The following is a 20,035-nucleotide window of genomic DNA, read 5'->3' on the forward strand; positions in this document are numbered from 1 at the left end:
AAACTGTCTTAAGGATATACAGCAAATGAAGAAACATCTATTCAAGGAAATCTACTAAAAGTTGATAAAGAGTCTTTGAGCCAAAATTGCGCCCTCTTTCCCTACTCCCAGCCCAGTGGAGACACAAACTCCACTCTAGATTGTCACAGCCAAGCGCACAGGGCTCCCTCTCCCATCAGTTTCTGGTCAGAGGGCTTGCTTTCTGGGAGGAGCAATACATCAGCATTTCTCATCCTGCCCCAGCTACCTGTTGCTGACGCTAAGTTCTGGGCAAGTGTGACCCAGAGGTGGGACTCCCTTCTGCTCAGCCCCCAGTCATGGAACGGGGGCTCCACCTCGGGCACTGTGTCACTGAGGATACTGGGACCTTGGTCATCCCTGCCCCGGCTATAAAGTGGTGGTTCCATGCCAGGAGAGGCAAGCAGAGAAGACCTGAGGCTACTGCCTCTCTTCTGCCACATGGTCAACTCCTAAACAGGGGTATCAGGCAGAGAGAAACACATCACTGTCCCCACCCCCAGCTGGAGTCCAGGCTCAGAGATTTTGCCTAGGGATAGAAGCAGGTTATAAAACAGACAGGTCTAATCTCTTCCCAAAGGAACTGACTTCATTTGCAACAGAGAGTGAAGAAGTTCAAGCCTAAGGATGCTCTCAAAAACGGAGGTTGTGGTGAAAGGCAACTGGGAGGCGATTGGTAGAGCCCATGAAGATACAGGCTAAAGTGTAAGCCAGCTAGTTTGCAGGAGAGAACCAGGGAGGGAAACAGCAGACACCAACCTCAGGAGCTGCTCCTTCAAAGGAGCCTGAGCCCGTAGACCAGTTTATGTCCCAGGGCATTTTTGTAAGCGATAGATCAACAGCTGTCAATTAATGGATCTTGACAGCTGGGTGTGGTCAGGGAAAGAGGGGAAGAGAGTCTAGCCAGTCAGTGCAGTTCCAGGGTGACTGCGGCCAGACCCTGCTGAGCGACAACAGAGCTTTAACACTTCCGGGTAGTGAGGGGGGAGGCGTCACTAAAATAAGCCAGCCAGTCACTGAACAAGCAAGTAACTATAAGCCTGGGGCCAGGAGGTGGGGGTGGGAACCAGCACCAAGTTGCTACAATATATTATCTAAAATGTCCAGTTTCCAACAAAAAAATAGGAGACAAGCAAAGAAGCAGGCGTAAAAAATTAATAAACAGAAACTTCAGTTAAATAGAGCCAGGAGATGGAAGAGGGTAGTTCTCATGCCCTGCGAGGGCTACAGAACCCAACAGGAAGAAGAAAGACTCCTCTTCCTTCCTGGCAAGGACTCAGCCAATGAAAAGGCCATGGAGTAGCCCTCCCAACTCCCTTTTCCCCTCCATAAAAGCCATCTCCTTCCCTTGCCCTGGGGGACTTGCACATGGTCCATAGTTGCAGACCCTGAATTCCAATTCTCTGCTGATTCCAATTTTTTTTTTAATTGAAGTGTAGTTGATTTACAATGTTGTGTTAGGTTCAGGTGTACAGCAAAGTGATTCAGTTATATATTGTACATATTGATATCTATATATACATTCTTTTTCAGATTCTTTTCCATTACCGGTTACTGCAAAATATTGAGTATAGTTCCCTGTGCTATACAGTAGGTCAGATAAAACCATTTTTGCTGGAGAAATATCTGTCCGTCTGCTTGTTTCAGGTCCACACAAGAAAGCATAACTCACATTGGAAAAAGGCAGGAAGCAGGAACCACCTCGTGGAAGTGGCTGGATGTTGGATTTAACAAAGCCTAAAAGTAGCCCTGAGGCGGACTCTTTTTTTTTTTTTTTTCCCAAACTCAGAGTCAGAGGCGGACACAGCAAGACTAGAACTGGAAAATGTCTGCTCCATTGTCCCACTGGGAATGATGAAGGCCCTGGTAGCCTCACTGGGGACAGTTTCAGTGGTGAAGTAGGTAAAGAAACCAGATTCAGAAAGAAATGGTGACAGCATGGACTTCCCACCAAGGACAAGGATGAAAAGGAAAGGGTAGCTAAGAGGGTCAGCTCAACAGAGGTTTTGTTTGACTTTGTTTTGCTTTGCTTTGCTTTTCAGGATGAGATATTTGGGGGCATGTTCAAAGGCCAGGATAAGGACCCTGTAGATAGGGAGGAGATGGCTGCGAAAGCAAGACCAGAAGAGGTGGGAGCACACAGCAGGGAGGCCGGCTTTCCCTGGAGGAGAGCCTGCAGGGGTGCAGGTGAAGATGCATGGGTATGAGTACGTCGAGAGGCCTCAATGGGTGGGGCATATTTTGAACATGATAGCAGAGGCTCTAACTGCCTATTGTCTCAGACTCTTCCCAAGAACATTAGTAGACAGCAACCGGTCTTGGAAGATAAAGATAATGCCCCCACCTGGAGTAGAGGGCAGATTTTCTTAATTCCAGCATAATTCTTTTTCTTTTTTTGCAGTACGCGGGCCTCTCACTGTTGTGGCCTCTCCCGTTGCGGGGCACAGGCTCCGGACGCGCAGGCTCAGTGGCCATGGCTCACGGGCCCAGCCGCTACGCGGCATGTGGGATCTTCCCGGACCGGGGCACGAACCCGTGTCCCCTGCATCGGCAGGCGGACTCTCAACCACTGCGCCACCAGGGAAGCCCCCCAGCATAATTTTTAATGCCTCCCTCTAGGGCAAGGGCAGGTTTGCTTGCAGCCCACTGTAGAAGATTCTGTTTTTCCTCGTTCAGGGTTCCTCAACTGTGCTGCAGACCCATTGAGCGTGCAGCAAACCCGTTGTGTGGCACCTCCTAGGTCCCTCTGCCTCACCCTTGTGGGGTCTGAGGGGCAAGACTTCTCATGAAGTCTGTGTTGCTTGCTGTGTCATGAGTAGTCATGTCCTTTGTCTCTGACCCTGTAATATCGTTTCTTCTGCCAGCGTCCATAAAACTGTAGCAGGCTGACCTGTTAGCCTTAACGTAGGGTAAACCCCAGACCCTTCACAGTTCTGGCCAGAGGTGACTTTGTAGTTGAGGGCATGGGAAGTTGAAGCTCCTCTCTCAGAGGTATGGCAGGGAGAAGAGGAGGCTTGAGGAAAGAGGTGACGCTCTGGAATCCCCATTGAGCAGGATGGAAGCTGGACAAGGACAAGGAAATGGCTGGTGTGGGGAGCCCAGCTGAAGCACAGTGTACACCGTTCTACTCTGGAATAAGACACTGGCCAGCAGCTGTCGGCCGGGCCGGGGAGTAGGCAGCATGGGGAGGGGACACTGCACAGGCAGATCAGAGTGTGAATCCAGGTTGGAGTTCTGCTGGGCAGAAAGCCAGGAAGACAAGAGAATCTGGGTTACCATGAGAGAGTAGCTTTTAGATTATGACTCCCCAGGTCCTGGCTGGATAGGAAAGAAAGCTTCGGGGAGAGGGCTGATCTCTTGGGAGATGGAGGAGGGGTGGAGAGACTGCAAGCTGCAGACAGGAAGGAGAACCCCACATGGTGGATAGGAGACTCTGGTCTGAGCGGGGTACTGCTTTTTAGGCACTGGAGGTGGATCCAAATCCTTAACACAGATGGTGGAGGGTCAATCCGACACAGGAGGAGAGCCCTCGCCAGCTTGAGGCTGGAGTCCAGGCAGGTGGAAGCTGGACTGTGGTGGGGGCCAAGTTCGTAGGTTTGAAGATGGAAAGTTGAAGACATTACATACAAACCGTCAAGTTGCAAACTTTCAAAGATGCAAACATGTGTTTGCATGTCCAATCATGTAAGTTAGTTTACACGTCCGGCGCGCATTGTCACGTGCGTGCGTCCTCTACAAGTGGCTGTGCCTTTGTGTACTTTACTGTACAGTGCTGTATAGAGCACAGTCGTGCAGTGTCTTTATTTCAAGCCCAGGATGTCCGGAAGCAAGCGTAAAAGCAGCGGTGATGTAGCTGGGACTACTGTACTTTTCAAGGTACTGTACTGTGAGATTAAAAATGTTTTATTTTTTGTTTGTTTTTTATGTATTATTTGTGTGAAAAGTATTATAAACCTATTACAGTACAGTACTATATAGCTGATTGTGTTAGTTGGGTACCTAGGCTAACTTCGTTGGACTTACGAAACAAACTGGACTTAGAACACACTCTCCGAACAGAACTTGTTTGTATGTAGGTGACTCGTTCGTACGTATGCAACAGTGATTCCCCTTCTTCATGAAGTAGGTGAGGCTGTCACGAGAGAGAGGGATAGGTTTGCAATTGGGGGGCTTAGAGATATGTTTGATGCTTTATCAATCACTGAAGAAATGGGAGAAGGTGCTGATCATGGGATAAGTAACAAGGACAGGGATTTTGGCAATTGAAAACCATAAAGATTAAAGGAAAAGACTCGAAACCATCAATTCTAAGTAGTGTCCATCAGCAGGGTGGCAAGGTGCATTTTTTTAAATTGTGAGAACTGAGCCTGAAGGACCCATTCCTGCCCGCGAGCAGAGGCTCCAGGAAGCTTTCTGGGAAGCTCTGCAAGTGCACAGATACCTGTTGCTGCACCCAGACCTGCTCCCATACGTGAAGGACAGGGGAGAGCAGAAAGCCGGTAGAAACGGACTAGGTCCCTGTCATTGCAGGCTCTGATAGTTGGGGTGGGGGGGGAGTCTGGGGTATTTCACAGGTTTCCGAGGCCAGGACGTGGCCCACTGGAAAATACACTGTGTCACCTACTGTTCACTCCCTGGAAGGGCTCTGCTTCCAGAGGACTAGTGCCCGAGCTTCCCCAGCCCTTCCTGCTGACACCGGATCCCCTGCTACACCCTTCAGGTGTCAATGGACTGCTGAGATCTCCAGGTTGGCCTCGGTTTGTAACAGGAAGGCAGTGCGACTGAGGGCCCCAGCCGGTCACCAAATGAGGAGGACAAACAGCCTCAGCTCCCCCACCCATCCCAACCGGGCAGGCCCCCTACCTCACCCACTCCAGCTCTACCCAGGGTCTGGGCTGTCGGTGTTCGCTCCTCCATCCTCGCCGCCCCTCCCATGGACCTCGGGCGTCGTCGGGAAGCCGCGAGCCGGGGGGCCCCCGAGGGCGCAGTGCGCAGCCCACGCGTCAGGTGGCAGCGTCTCCCCGCGCCCCGCAGCTCCCGGACCGCGCGCGCCCGCCCTTGAAGGTACCGGGAAGCGCCCTGCCCAACCACGGCTCGCGGTGTCCCCGGGCTGGGCGCCGGCGGGGCCACTGCAGTTCCCGGCGCCGGCGCTACATTCTCCGCCCCCCCCCAGCCCCCGGGACCCGTCGCGCAGGCCCCGAGAGTGCGGCGGCGTCCGGAGGCTCGGCGCGGGCAGAACGGGGATAGGCGGGGAGGGGCCACAGAGTCCAGGCGTCCGGCCCGGCCCACCCGGGACTCTCCGCTCCGCCCGGGACTGCGGCCGACGGGGCGCCCGCGGGCCGGGGCTGCATGGGGCTCCCGCGCGTCCCTGTCTTCTGGCTGTTGCTCCTGTTCGCGGTTGTCTGCTTGGGGATCCTCGTCGCCCTGTACTCCTCGGCGGTGGAGTCGTACCCGGGGCCCCTGACCGGAGCCAGGTAGGGGCTGCCGCGCGGGACCTGTCTGGAGGGCGCAGGGGACGCGCGGGGCGCCCAGCTCAGGGCTGGGGCGCCCAGCTCAGGGCTGGGCCGCCCTCCGGGGTGGCTTGCCGCGGGCACTCGGGCTGCGGCCCTTTGTCCCCAGAGCCTCCACCCCGGCGTTAAACTCGTGCTGCCGGGGCCCCACAGCCTCTGCCGGGGTCGGAGAGGAGCTTCGCCCCTTGCGCACCGGCGATCCGCTCCCGACAACCTTACGCTTACTTCCCTCCGGCCCTGAGTAGAAACCCTTTCTATTGTCCAGATTTGGCTAGGACACCTGAATCTTTTAAAAACAGTCCCGTTTTTGCCACCCATTGTCCCTCGCTAACGTCACGTTTTTTTCAAGCTCTCCTTGGGAGCAGGAATCCAAGTCTCCCGGTTCCAACTTGGCCGGGCTCCTCAGCCGGGATGCGGCGGGTCGCCTCTCCCTCTAGCTGTGGTCCCCGCCCTCCCCGCGCCGGGCTCCCTTAACTCCCGGCTCTCTGCTCCGTTTATTTTGATAAGCACCGTCTGGGCGCAATCGGGCGCGATCGGCGAACTGGGGCCCATCCTGGGCTCCATCCAAGTTCCCGTCCCTGAGCCTCCTCCTGCGCTCCGCTCCCTTTCGCCGACCGTGGGCACCTTTCTTTCATTTGTGCCCCAGGGGGAGAAATCTGAGAGCCTGCCTTTGCTAGGTGATGGTTCCAGTTACTGAAGAAGCCTCAAAAGGATTTAGCTTTACTTCTGGAAGGTGGGCCAAGCTGTGCCCAGAGCCTGGATTTCTGAGGCCTGCGGGGCCCGTCTTTCCCTTCCCAGCACTTTCCCACCGGCACAGTCCTTACTAAACCTTGCTCCAGGAATAAGGCAATGAAATCAAAATTAGCGTCTGCTATCAGGAAACAAGGTCAGAAGCCACCCAAAGTTCCAAACAATATGAAACACCCTTGCCACTGATGATAAGTCCCGTCCCTTTAGAACAAAAGGTACTCTAACAGGCAATACCTGAAGTTATTTCATCTCCCTGGAGTCAGAAATTGCATAAGGAGGACGGAGAATATTGAGGGTATTAAGAAAGGGGATCCTTGTCAGTTTTATGTAAGGATGTTTTGAAACACACTTGAACATCTGTTGAAAGTAACTAATACCACTCTAAATATGAGGTTTGCTGAACATCCATCACACCTCAACAAAGCTTTTTTTAAAGATCTTTCATCTTTCAAAAACCTAGTACAACCCAAGAACCTGTCCATACCCTTGTTGTTTTGGTGATGTCTGTGCTGTAATTAAACCCCAGGGGCCAGGTCCAGACTCAGTCTCGGTAGGAGGTGGGTAAGCAGGGTGGCAGGTGGGATGGAAATCTGGGCGGGGACAGCAGGCTGTGCGACCTCCCCAACTGGAGACCAAAAACAGACCGACCTGGCTGGCTACAGTGGAGAGTCCAGGGAAGCAAGGCCCTGGGACCAGGCCTACCACACCCGAGACGGGGCTCTCCTTGCAGGTTAGAGAGTGGAATCGGTTCAGGAATTTACTCACAGAAGAATCTGAATCAGTAGTTCCTGGGCTTGGATTTCTAGACTTGTTTTTTTCTGGAGGAGGCGGTGAGGATACTACAGGACGCCAGTTACCTGCCAGTTACCATCTACCGTGAACATTATTTTGTGAAAGAAAAGGCTATTTTAGGGCGAAGAATTCCTAAGAATATGATCTAAGTTGAGTAAATTTAGTTTTATGAAAAACTGCACAACATCGACCTCCTTTCTCCTCGAGCTGGTTAAATTTTCCATAGGGGTGCGGGTGAGCTGGGCTGGCCCCTTCCCCACTCCTTCCCAGCTCCCAGGCTGGTGTGTAAATGCCCATGGATTCCGGAGTGGGAGGGGCTGGGGGAAGTCTGTGAGCGTAAGGGGTGCTCTGGAGAGAGGAGCAGGCCTCCCTGAGGCTGGGGCAATTCAGAGCAGCAAAACTGGACTGGGGGGCTCCCCAGCCCCGCCCCACAACTCCGTCCCTTCTGTCTCTATTCCACCAATTCAGCAGTTCCTCCATCAGGTTCCAAGCCTGGTTGCGTGTTAGAATCACTGGGGAGGGAGCAAAAGCTCCCTAGGATTCTCGAAGGCCACCTAGGCTGAGCACCACAGTCCCAGTTCCTCAAAGACGAACTACAGGATTATGTGGGTGGCCCCTCTGGGGCACAAGGGACAGGTGGGGGAAGGGATCACCCTGCTTTTCCTGGCCTGCTCCTCCATGGTCTTTCACAAACCCGAAGGCAGGCTTTTTATGTAAGGTAACATAAATTCTGTGTTTGCACCTCCCAACAGTTCAGGCAAGGGTTTACTGGGGCCCCTGCTGCAGTAGGGGGAAGCGAAAACAAGTAACAGGTTCCCTTGCTTGCTCCCTGGGGGAGGGAGGGGCGCGAGTTGGTTCCTTATACTGGGTGACAGTAGGAATGGGTCCAGGCGTTGGGCCAGAGGGGGTGCTTAGGTGCCCACCCCCTTGGTGGTACTACCTGTGCAGGTACATGTGCAGTGTCCTGCTTTTCCTCGACACGCTGCTTTTGCTGAGGTTTTGGTCTTTTTGTATCTTGTTCATCATTTGCACACGCACCCAGCTATTTTTAGTCCCTTATAAGTTTCTTTGCATTCTGTGGCTCGAGGGGTCGTTTGTCCACGTGCAAGCACTGCAGCAAAGGCCCCCAGGTCCCAGCCTGTCTCAATGTGATTATCTTCACACTTGTATGATTACCCCAGCTGAACAGACACAGAGACTGAGGTTCCAAGAAGTTCAGTAGCTTCCAGAGATCCTGGGACACAAATCCACGGAGTCAGGCTTCAGACCCATGCCCCTCACCAGGTGAAGGGCGCCCAAGGCACCTGGGATCTAACACCTGTTTCTGGGGCCTTTTGGCAGGAAGACCCCGCAGATGGTCACAATCCCAGGGGGCTGGCAATCTTTCCTATTTTATATTTTCATCTCTTAACCACCACCTCACTGTTCCTATACACTCCACATTTCAGCCGCTTGCCAAGGGGCTTCTTTATTTCTTGGTTTCTGGGTAGAGCATAATAATAGGACAGTATTTTGTGTGCCCAAAGAGAGAGGGATGGGCAAGAATCAGAGCACAGAAAAAACAATCAGACCCTGATGGAATGTCAGCCTCCAGAGCTAACAGAGCCAGACAGCAGGTTCCAGGGGCAGGTGAGATCCCTGCTTTACTTCTGCCTTCTCCCCCAGGAACATCACATCGTCTGGAACTTTCTTTGGACCCAAGGCATCGAATTCTACGACGAGAAAGGTACTGGGGCCAGCTACCCTGGGGCGGTTTCTCACATTCTCAAGTTAGCATTGGGGGGAAAAGGGGAAAGAGAAGCACAAATGAGAACATTCTCAGGAGCCTGATGGCGGGAGCACTCTGGAACCACCGCCCCCCCCACCGCCATTCCCCCAAAGGAAGCAGAGAACTGAGCAGCCAGCCAGTCAGGGCTCCTCAGACCTGACCACGGAGGTTCCCTGAACCCTAACAGCAGAGAAGGGTGACTCCATATTTACTCCTTGGGGTATAGCCAGCTGAAAAGTTCTGGGAAGTCTCGATTTGTCTTTAAAAGTCCTGTGACCTTTACATTCTACTCCTCAAAATGTCTTTTTACTGTAAAAGTCACATTTAAACTGCTCACCATGAAGTAAACACCAAGCCCTGGGAAGACGTTTGAGCACTTCCAGGCCCTGCTCTATAACAGATCACGCTGACTGTGGCCTGAAAGGCCGTCTCAAGCGTTTTATGTGAGTTCTCTCACTTAAGCCTCATTGCAAGCCTGTGAGGCAGTTTTACAGATGAGTAAAATGAGGCGCAGAAAGGCTAAGGTCGCTCATGGAGAAGAGGTGGTACAGGGGTTCGAGCTTCTCATTCGACCCCAGAGCCTGGCTCTGAACCACTGAGCGATACGGCCACACCCCCTCTGCGTGCTGTGGTTGGGAGGGGTGATGACTGTGTAATTCTGGCTTGATTCCGGTTTAAGAGTTGTTTTTAATGCCCCAGAGACTGGAAATTGTTAACTGAAGCCTCAGGGAGCAAGATTTCACCCCATGCAAGACTTAGTGACCGCTGAGCGGTCAGAGACAGAGTAGGCAGCCCTGGGCAGGTGATGGGGACCCCTTCCTGATAACAGAGGCCGGGTGGACTCTTGGCCAGCGGGCTGAAGAGAGGCGTCGAGGGTCTTATAAGTGCTTGGTCATGTCACCTTTACTTTTCCTAAAGTCCTTTTCACCTTGAGCTGCTTGGTGCTAATTGACATATTTCCCCACCTCGTTTAAAAAAAGGATTTGAGGTGGCTTTCGGACACATATGACATGGCAAAAAAGAAGAGAATAAAATGAAGAAGCAGGTAAAGGAAAAATAAAGGGAGGAAAATTAGACGTCAGATAAGTGCATGAAAAATATGCCACAGGGTGTAAGAGATGGGCTATATATCCGGCTCTTAGCTTCCTAGTGGCCACGGCAAAGAAGGAAAGTTTGCCACCCTGTCCATGAGGTAAAAAGCAAGCCAGCTGCCCAAGGAAAGTGCAGCCTTTCCAGATACAGAGACCTGAAGATTTTTCTCTTGGAGCCTCGTAAAGAAGGCCCTGGAAAACATCCCTATGATAAACCGAATAGTAGTGAAATTAGCGCTGTCAGTTCGGCTTAATGCTTGCTTTGAAGACATGAATTTGTTCCATAAAGATTTGCTATATTAGTAAACAATATGAGCATAATCCAAATTCCGTGTGTTTTCAGTGATTTTGTCAGCAAGAACACTGGTAAATGCGGAAAACCACACTCAACCAAAGGGAGCCATGTAGGAATACACAAAAGGCATACACGCACACTTCAGATAGCCATCCGCTTCATCGCATACGTTATAACCAGCTTTCCACCACTTCACGAAAACTCCCAAGCTGCCACCCTTCCGACACCCACATCCCCAAGCAAATGTCAAGTCTTTTCCAAGGTCAAGTGCCATATTTTTAGTAGTACTTATATATTTCTTAACCAGCAAATGTATGTAAAACTGCTCCTATCTTACCCACATTCTTATTTTATGCATCACTGATCAAGTTTTTGAGTGTTGCGCTGCTAATCCCTTTCCCCCAAAGCCCTGTGGTTTTGGTTGCACGATTCTGCATAATGATTTTTAGGCACTCATATGTCACATAAGAGCAGAAATGACTGTACAGCTCTTTCCTGCATTGTCCTTTGATCAAACCAACAAAGAGCCCCCTTCAGTGGGAAGAACAGCTCCACCCAAGCCGAGGCTGTTCAGGATTCTGACATGGGGGCTGCAGGCAGATGGAGCTGAGGTCTTTTTGGTACACTGCCCTCCTTCAAGGTCGCTGTGTGCAGAGGCCCTCAAGGGCTTTCTATGGCAGCTGGAACAAATTACCACAAACTGGGTGGCTTAAAACAAGAGAAATGGATTCTCTCACAGTTCTAGAGGGCAGATGTCTGAAATCAAGGTGTCAGCAGGGCCAGCCTCCCTCTGAAGGCTCTAGGGAAGAATCCCTCCTGGCCTCTTCCGGCATCTGGAGGCTCCAGGTGTTTCTTGGCTTGTAGCTGCATCACTCAATCTCTGCCCCCATCAGCACATGCCTTCTTATGAGGATACCAGTCATTGAATTTAGGGCCCACCTTAATACAGTATGACCTCATCTTACTAATTACACCTGCAAAGACCCTATTTCCAAATAAGGTCACATTCTGAGGTTCCAGGCAGACATGAATTGGGGGAGGGGACACTCTTCAATTCAGTATAGGCACCGACTGGCAGAAACATGTCATAAGTCTTCCCAGCAGCCTGTTCCACGTGAATCCTACGGCAAAGACTGCCAGAGCTAGGATTTGGATCCAGGCTGACGGATTCCTAAGCCCAGGCTGGACCTCCTCCTCCACTACAGGGCAGGCAGGTCTTACCCATTTGTGGGAAAATGCCTCAAAGTTCCCCCCTAGTGTGAGGTGAAGTTGTAGGAGGCCAGAGCCATCAGGCCCCAGATGTGGCATCCAGGAGAAGGGCTGGGCAGGGTAAATCCAGAAAGCTCTCAGCCCCACTGGGCTGCTGCACTACAGGCCGCCTGGGCCTGCAGATCGGGGGGTTGCCCAAGTCTAGAGGGAGAAGGGCGGCGCTTCCCTCCCAGTCCTCCGGTGGCTCCTGCCCACCCCAACCCCCAGAAACAGCCCTCTTCTCTTCTCACCCACAGAACCTGCCCTGTCGACACCCACTTTATCTCGCCATTCAACGGCACCCTCACTTCCGGGATCTGTTTGATCTTTCCATTCCAGTGCTGCTGTCAGGGAACCTCTTCACCCAGGAGCTCTGGGACAGCCTGAGCCGGCACAAAGCCCCCTATGGCTGGCAGGGGCTCTCCGGCCAAGGTAGCCTGCAGTCCTCTGGCCTCAACTAGTCCATTGTTCCTGCTTTTGGCCTTGGTGCCGGAATGGGCCTCTCCTCCCTCACAGCACCAAGATGTGGACCCCCTGCCTCTTCCTCCCAGGCGGGCCTCAGGGCTCAACACCCCTGCTGTGCGACTCCTGACTCCCTCCCCCCTCATCTCTATAAGCACCACAGTGTCCAGAAGAGGGGCCTGGCTGCCCCTGCAAGTGGCTCTCACCATCCTGGGGCTTCCCTGGTGTGAAAGATGCCAGTGCCCAGAGGTGGCCGAGGACAGCGGCTGTGGGGCCTCAAACAGCCTGTGGATGGTTGCTGCTGTGGGAAACCGCCCAGAGCCCCCTCCACGTTAAATCTGCCCCCGCCCCACCATGCCTCCGATTATTTTCTTTGGGAATACACACGGTCCTGGGAGGACTGGTATGAGTTCTTGAGATGATTGAGGGCACAGCCAAACCCCCTGCCCCACCACCCTCTTCCCACTGGCATTTCACTGTCCTCCACCCTCTGTGCCTCTGGAGAGGGGCTGGTGTCAGGCCTCGGGCAGGTGGGGAGCCAGGAAGTCTTGGGAAGGCCCCAATGACCCATGTGACCCCTCGTGGTGCCCCACCCTGTCCCACACCCACAGCCATCGCCTCCACCCTAAGCCTCCTGAATGGCTCTGAGAGCACCAGGCTGTTTGCTGTCTCCAGGGAGCTGCTTCCGGGCTGCATCCGGTGTGCCGTGGTGGGTAATGGAGGCATTCTGAATGGTTCCCGCCAGGGTCAGAACATCGATGCCCATGACTACGTGTTCAGGTATGTGGGGCAGGGGCCAGGGAGGAAGCAGGAGAGGAGCTGGGTGGAGAGCTGGTCCCCAGGCAGCCCCCCGGCGGGGGGGGGGGGGGGGGGGGAGCATCATAGGTGAGGGCATGGGCCAAGGCAGCAGTGGCCTCAGGCAGCTCAGCAGTTGTAACGGCAGACAGGCATTATGCAAACAAGCCCTGAAGATAAGCGAGGGTGTGGTCGGCTAAGGGGATCCAGGTGGAAGGAGCTGCCAGGGTCAGCTTGGTCCACTTCACAAGGCATCCCTTCAGGTCCCGAGTTGTGGGGATGGGGCTAGTGACCGGGCACTGGGGCTGCTGTGGGCAGAGGGAGTGACAGAACCCTGGGGATGGAACAGGGACAGGTGAGGCCCCCTGGGGATGGAAGTAAACACGCAGCATCGTGTAGCCACAAGCAGGCTGATGGGCCTCTGTTTGGACCAGACTCAATGGTGCTGTGATCAAAGGCTTTGAGAAGGACGTGGGCACCAAGACCTCCTTCTACGGTTTCACTGTAAACACAATGAAGAACTCCCTCATCTCCTACTCAAACCTGGGCTTCACCTCTGTGCCGCAGGGACAGGTGAGGCTGCCACTGACAGTCGGTGCCATTGTTTCCCAACCCGTGTCTGAGGGGTGGGCCACAGGGTTCCCAAGCCCCAGCCCAGTGCATAGAGAGGCTGTGCCAGGGTCTTGGGCCCACGCAATGGAGCCACTGAAGGGGCGGATCTGGGCAGGGGCGCCCTGTGGTTTCAGGTGGCTCAGGACAACTCTGGGGTGGAACACGAATGAATATTGACTGAAAGCTTATGGAATGCCAGGCACTTACAGAGGCCACGCCAGCCCTGTCTTACTGGTGAGGAGACTAAGGCTCAGGGCCCCTTCAGTCAGTAAAGCAGCGGTGGGGCTGGATTCAAATCCAGACTCCCCCGCACCCAGAGCTCAGGCTACACACAGTATTTACTGAGTGCCTCCCCCCTTCCCAGCACCGGATACAGGCATCACAGCAGCCCCTTTCCAGAGGGCGGTGTGTCCAAGGCCACCACCCAGCCAGAATCATCAAAATCCAAGCCCCTCTGACAGCAGTGCAGGGTTGTTTCCATCTCTCACGCTGCCCACTAGAAGAATGATGTGTGCCCTCCTGAGGGCTCACAGCAGACCGTGCGGGAAGCTGAGGCTCAGCCGAGCAATCGAGGAAAACACGCCCAGAGCCCCAGCTTCGGAGCAGGAGAACTGGAATCTGAGTCTGTCTGCCGCTTCCAGGTTCTTTCAGCCACAGCTGGTGGCTGTAACAGTGCTTCGCTTCTAGAGCGGGCTGGTTACCACATGCAGCGGGGAGGTCCCAGGATAAGGGTTCTGGGATGCTCAGTAGGACTGGTTTGAGTTTCTAGACGCTTCCTCCTCTGACCAGGGAATTCAGGGGTGTCCTAGCCACAGTGTCTGTGCACCGAGGTCTCTTTCAGCTCGTGACAGAACAACATGGGACAGCTCCACTTCTGGTGTAGCCACAGAACCTGTAGGCATTATCTATAACTGCATGACAAACTACCCCCAAACCTAGTAGCTTTAAGCAACACACACCGATTATCTCACAGTTTTCATGGGTCAGGAACTCAGGAGCAGCTCAGCGGGGTCTCCTCAGGGTCCCCCAGCGGTCGCGGTCAGGACGGGCAGGGGCTGCAGTCCTCAGGCCTGCCTCTGGCCGGAGCTCAGATGGCTCCCTCACAGCCCTTGCTCCCCCAGAGTGAGCGATCCCAGAGAGCAAGGACGCTCCAGTGCCTTTTATGACCCACTTTCCAAGGTCACATACCCTTCCTTACTTCCACTTTTTCCTACGCGTTAGAAAAACTTTATTAGTCACTAAGTCCAGCCCACACTCAAGGGGATGGCAATTAAGCGTCGCTTCTTGAAGGGAAGAGTATCGAAGGATTTGAGTACTGAAACCAGCAGGGTACCTGAAAGTGGGAATTGCAGGCATAAGAGGGAAATGCTCCCGTCAGGGCAGACAGACTGGGCGGAGAGCGGTCCACTCTGAGCAGGATCTTGACGTGGTCTTGTTCCCACTGCGGCTGTTTCTCTGTCCCTCCGACAGGACCTGCGCTATATCTTCGTCCCCTCAGACATCCGCGACTACATGATGCTAAGATCGGCCATTCTAGGTGTGCCTGTCCCTGAGGGCCCCGATAAAGGGGACAGGTGAGCAGCCAGGCAGGGGGCAGGGCATGGTAATGCTCCCAGGGTCCACTGTCGGATGGGAAAGGGGGGTGAAGGCGGCAAGAAAACCCCCGAGTTCAACAGAGCATTAGAAGATTAAGCTCTTTTCCTACCCTCAGGAAAGCCTAGGTAACGCTGCTGGTCCCCCAGGGACCCTCCTGACAAGGTGGGCTGTAGGTTCGAGGGGCTCCTTTCTGAGCAGGCAGGCCTGGCCCCTCAGCTTCGGGCTGCTGTCCCCACAAACAACCCAGCCACCCAGCCAGTGGCAGCCGCAGGACCTGTCCAGCACATTGTGTCTGGAAACCAAGAGTGGGGGCCAGTATCCATTCCATTCCTCTTGGCGGGCACCCTCCCAAGACTGCCCATGAAATGGGAGAGCAGGCGATGTGAGCCCAGTGTCCGGCAAAGTGGGAACAAAGGGCCCTCTGTCTTTTCTCCCCCACCTTCCTGGGCAGCAGGCCTGTGTCCAGCTCTTTTGAACCATGTCCTGTCCTCATCTAAACCTCCTCCCTGTGGTGCTGAGACAACTTCTTGTCCCTGAGTCAGGTCCTTAGAAATCTGTGCCACCCCCGTGACAATGACCAGCCTCCCACCTCGGTGGCTCCAGGACATCTCACCCACCATGAAAGAGCAGCTTCTGAGGCCTCCTTGGGGGTTAAGCCCTCAGAGGCCAGGCCGGGCTCCACCAGCCCTGCCCTGTGCCCCACCCCCCTCATGAATACCTAACAATCCGTTGCAAGAGCTCACAATGCTGCAGCTGGTCATGAGGGTGGGCTTTGTGATGCGGGGCAGGACTGGCTCTGGGGGGGCTGGCTCAAAGACATCGAGCAGACATAAGCCTCCCCAACACCAATGAGCTCCCCCTCCCACACCCCTAATCCGTCCCCCTCCCAGTCCCCCTCCCAGTCCCGATCCAACCACACCAACCAGCAGCCCTACGCCAGCGCCGGTGGCTCAGCCCCTTCCCCGTCCCCAACCCGGGGGTCTTCCTCCCGTCCCCCCTCTCAACCTGCCACCCCAAATGCCTCACAGCCCTCTTCCCAGTCTTCCTCCCTGACCCCTAGCCCTCATGTCCAGCCTCGAGGGTCTGCCCAAAACATCACTCCACCCGCCTCCAAATCTCCCTCCCAATCTGGCTTAAAATCTCTCTCTCGAAACTCTTCCCAAACTCCCCCTGTGCCCGGCGCTCAGTTCCCATCCTACAGCCCTGCACCCTCGGCCTCCTACATCGGGCCCATTCGGCGCATCCCGCCCTACATCGCCCCCTATGTGCCCCACTTCCTTAAGGAGCCCCCCTTCTTTCAGCCTCCCACCTCACCACTCCCCCAAAACCAGTGCTTCCCCTGCCCTTCCCAGAACCAAGAGCGCGCCCCCGCTGAGTCTCTCTACTTCCCTCTCCTCCCACCCCCTGCCCACCACCCGGTCAACTGCTCCTACCCGACCCCTCCCGCTCTGTTCACACCCCCCTCCTCTCTCACGTACACCCCGCCCTTGGAGGTCCTGGTGGGCGGGAAGCCGCACGTGGTCCCCACGGTGCTGCCCGCCACCTTCTACACCCCCTTTTCCCGCTACTACGTCCAGCCCCGCCCCTACCGGTCCACACACCGCCACCGTCCTGGCGCCCTTCCCCTCTCCTCACTCCCCAACGGGCCGTACGGGACCGGCCCCTCTGCCCACTTCTATCGTGGGTCCTAGGCCTCAGACCTATTTTGGACCAGAAGCCTCCGCCAGCAAATTCAAGCTACTCCATCCAGACTTCATCAGCTACCTGACAGAGAGGTAGGTGGGGGTAGGGGTGGTGCTGGGAAGAACTGCTTCACCCCCACCCCTGGCTCCACACCCACCGGCAGCACCGGCTTTATCCCCCCAAGGATTAAACCCACAGCGGGGCCATGTACGAGGATGCCGCAAGCACTTATACTGCCTCACTTACTACTTTGAGTATTATACCTTAATGGAGGTGGTGTCCTATCAGTCAAGGTAGATGGGAAATGGAGACGGAACTCATCAGGTTTCCTTACTAGGAAAGCTCAGAAAGCCTTAGGTCGGGCATGGGGGGACCATAGATGTGGGGCTGTATTGGGACTGCTAGAAGCCGAGTTGTCATCACTTGCGGGCCTGATCACAGCTCAAACACAGGAGACCACGGGAGGAGCCGGGGGAACACCTGCCTGCAGACCTCAAACCCCACCCCCCTCCTACCAGTGGTTCTCATCAGGGGGCAGGTCAACTGTCCTGGTCTGGAGACACTTGGTTGTCACTAGGAAAGCGTGTGTGCCACGAGTGGGCAGAAGCCAGGGCTGCTGCTGACCATCCTACAATGCACGAGACCTCAGCCCCTGCAACAAAGAACTATCTGTCCCTGAGTAACATTAGTGCTGCAGCTGAGAAGCCCCACTACAGCCCAGAGGCTAGCGTCCGAAGACACAGAGCAGGCCAGGGGTGGCAGGTGGGTCGGGGAGGCAAACTGAAGACCATTCAACAGAGGAAGACCAGGCTGAGAGGCTAGGTGATTTGCCTGGCAAAGCCTAGATGAGAATCCAGGGCTGAGGTCAAGCCCTGTGGTCACCATACTGTGGCCTCACTTTTGGACTGTTCTGGGTGTCTCTGAATGTGTGTACGTGAGCACACACACATGCATCACCTCACCGGTGCCTCCAGTCACAGGACCTGCGTGCTCTGTCCTCATACGTGGCTCCTGCTTGGCCAAAGTCTGGAGGTAGAAGCTTAGATCTCCGGCTAATTAACTAGGCCACCTGTGCCCTAGACACTGTGGTGCAGGAGCGTGTTGCAGAGAGGAAAGGTGAGTTAGACTGGATTCAGGCTTCTAGAGTAGGAGGAAGGGGAAGGCTCTCATCTGCAGTCCTTTGGGAGGACCTGTTCCTCTTTGTTATCTCAACCAAAGATTTTTGTGTATAGTTCATTTGGTCTTTTCCCAAATAGGGGATGGGTTCGGGTAGAAGGGCAGGAAATGTCTGCAGTTTTCCAACCAAATTGGTGTAATGGCACAACCATCAAGCTAGCTAGTGTGCAAGACCCAAAGTCCCGAGTTCTGATGGCTCTTTTTGATTCCAGGTTTCTGAAATCCAAGTGGATTAACACAAAATTCAGAGGCCTATACATGCCTAGTACTGGAGCCCTCATGTTGCTGACAGCACTGCATACCTGTGATCAGGTGAGAGGTCTTCCCTCTCAGGAGCCCACAGCAGCAAAGTAGGTTTGAATGGAACCTAATTCGATCCATGGTATTCCCTACATGAAGCCGGCTGGCCCAGATCTGGGACTCTGGGCCTCCATCCTGTGGGGGAAGGAGGCCCCAGCTGCAGGAGTGATCTTGGTCTCGGGAACAGGATGGCAGAAGTGGTCGTCAGGGTCCCTTATAGGACAGTGCCAGCCTTGAGTTCCCAATCACAGCCACCTTCCCCTGGGCTGGCTTCTTTCACCCCCTCTGCCCCAGGGCAGCTGCTCCATATGGTGTTTAAGGCACATTTCATCCAGCTGCTCTTGTGAAAGCAAAATCTTCTCAACAAAAGTGGGCAGAGACATCTTTCTGAGAAGACATTCTAGAACTAAGGTGGGCAGCCAACCACACAAGGAATCTCTGAAATCACCGTATGAGACATTCTCGGTGGGGTGGTGCCCACATGACGTGCGCGGAGACAGAGGTTGAGAAGCGGTTTTCAAGAAAAGGCAGTGACCAACACTGAAGCCAGCGCGAGAACTGAGGCCAGGCACCACTGGACTCTGGTCACCTTTTCCCCGTTTTAAACAGCAGGCTTCTTGTCTGCAGTCACCACTAGAATAGGAGGTAAGGGGCTTTTTGCCTCTATCTTGAGCACAGTAATCATCACAGCTTTGGTGTCACAGACCCAAGTTCAAAATCCAGCCCAGCTACTTACTAGTTTGTGATGGGGGACACATGTCTGGTTACCTTTCTAAGCCTGTTTCCCCATTTGTAAAATGGGGACAATATCTACCCAAGATGGTTGTAAGGCTGAGTGAGAAAATGTGCAGAAAGAGCACAGTTCAGGGTATTAACATGTGGGCGAGAACCGCTTATCCTCACCTTCACACAACACAAGGCAGCTAAGGAAGGGGGACATGGCTTCTAAATTCACGTCACTTTACACATAGTGGAAGCGCAATAAATGCTAACTCAGTGACTGTCCTCGTCCAGGTTAGTGCCTATGGATTCATCACAAGCAACTACCAGAAATTTTCTGACCACTATTTCGAACGAATAAAGAAGCCACTGATATTCTACGTGAACCATGATCTGTCCCTGGAAGCCACCCTGTGGAAGGACCTGCACGAGGCTGGCATCCTTTGGCTGTACCAGCGCTGACCCTGAAGCACCCAAGACCTTTGTGTTCTTGCACAGCTGAGGCCCTGGGCCCCTCAAGTGGCCAAAGCTGCCTTCTGGTCTTTTCGGCCTGAGAGGGGCTCCAACTGTCCTTGACCCTCCCCCCGCTTCTTCCCTACAGAGGACACCGAGTGGATGTGTGACTGTCACTGAAGCCTATTCTTTGTGGGACACCCCACCTGTCCTCAGCTCATCTGGTCTGAGGCAGACATCCCAACCCTGGCCAAGAAGAAACGGACTGCTCTCTGCTGGATTTGTCTTTAAAACCGAAGATAACACTCTCAAGGTGAGACTGCCCCTCACCAGCGTGAGGCAGGCATCCTTCATAGCTGAGCGTTCCCAAGACAGCAGTGGCACGAGGTGACTAGGAGGTCAGTGGAGCGGCTCAGGGTCTCTCAGCTAACAAAGATCAAGCAGCAGTAGAAGCAAACGCACGCTTCTCAGCCCAAATCCTCCCACTAGCATGTCCAGCTTCACGCAAACTCCAAAGCAGTTCAACTCAAGGCCATGTCGGAACAGCCTTTCTGAGAACAGGACCGACTCACTTCTGCCCCGATAAATGTGATTTGAAACTAGATAACTGCATAAATGGTGGATAACCATTGTGTCTGTGTGTGTTGGGGAAAGTAGTGCATCCTGCAGGGTGTTTAGCACAAAGAATTCAGAATCCAAGAACCACGGGAATTTGATGGGAGTCAACCATGCAGAAGGTTACTGGCCCCTGATTAGAGAAAGTCCC

At 54.1% G+C, this 20,035-nt stretch overlaps 1 protein-coding gene across 3 annotated transcripts; it reads left to right on the forward strand.

Moving 5' to 3' along the window:
• Positions 1–2,602: 2,602 nt before the first annotated feature.
• On the forward strand, positions 2,603–19,898 carry ST6GALNAC2 (ST6 N-acetylgalactosaminide alpha-2,6-sialyltransferase 2). 3 transcript variants are annotated; one of them, XM_032616842.1, is made up of 9 exons: positions 2,603–5,492; positions 8,736–8,796; positions 11,812–11,904; positions 12,546–12,714; positions 13,164–13,302; positions 14,812–14,915; positions 16,629–16,712; positions 18,009–18,108; positions 19,111–19,898. In XM_032616842.1, the coding sequence occupies exons 1-9, from the start codon at positions 4,824–4,826 to the stop codon at positions 19,276–19,278; spliced, it is 1,587 nt and encodes a 528-aa protein (XP_032472733.1). In that variant the 5' UTR covers positions 2,603–4,823; the 3' UTR covers positions 19,279–19,898. The 3 variants fall into 3 exon arrangements, with proteins under 3 accessions (XP_032472733.1, XP_032472734.1, XP_032472735.1); XM_032616844.1 differs by having other exon boundaries at positions 5,141–5,492; positions 11,730–11,904; XM_032616843.1 differs by lacking the exons at positions 16,629–16,712; positions 18,009–18,108; positions 19,111–19,898 and adding an exon at positions 15,389–15,770.
• The last annotated feature ends 137 nt before the right edge of the window (positions 19,899–20,035 follow it).

This window comes from Phocoena sinus, chromosome 20 (assembly GCF_008692025.1).
Source record: "Phocoena sinus isolate mPhoSin1 chromosome 20, mPhoSin1.pri, whole genome shotgun sequence".
NCBI lineage: Eukaryota > Metazoa > Chordata > Mammalia > Artiodactyla > Phocoenidae > Phocoena > Phocoena sinus.

Excerpts from the sequence above, each read along its gene's own strand:
- ST6GALNAC2 (XM_032616842.1), top strand. The coding sequence starts at position 4,824 with ATGAGGAGGACAAACAGCCTCAGCTCCCCCACCCATCCCAACCGGGCA. Across the intron at positions 5,493-8,735 it reads GGGCCCCTGACCGGAGCCAG|GAACATCACATCGTCTGGAA; the intron begins GTAGGGGCTGCC and ends CTTCTCCCCCAG. Across the intron at positions 18,109-19,110 it reads CACTGCATACCTGTGATCAG|GTTAGTGCCTATGGATTCAT; the intron begins GTGAGAGGTCTT and ends GTCCTCGTCCAG.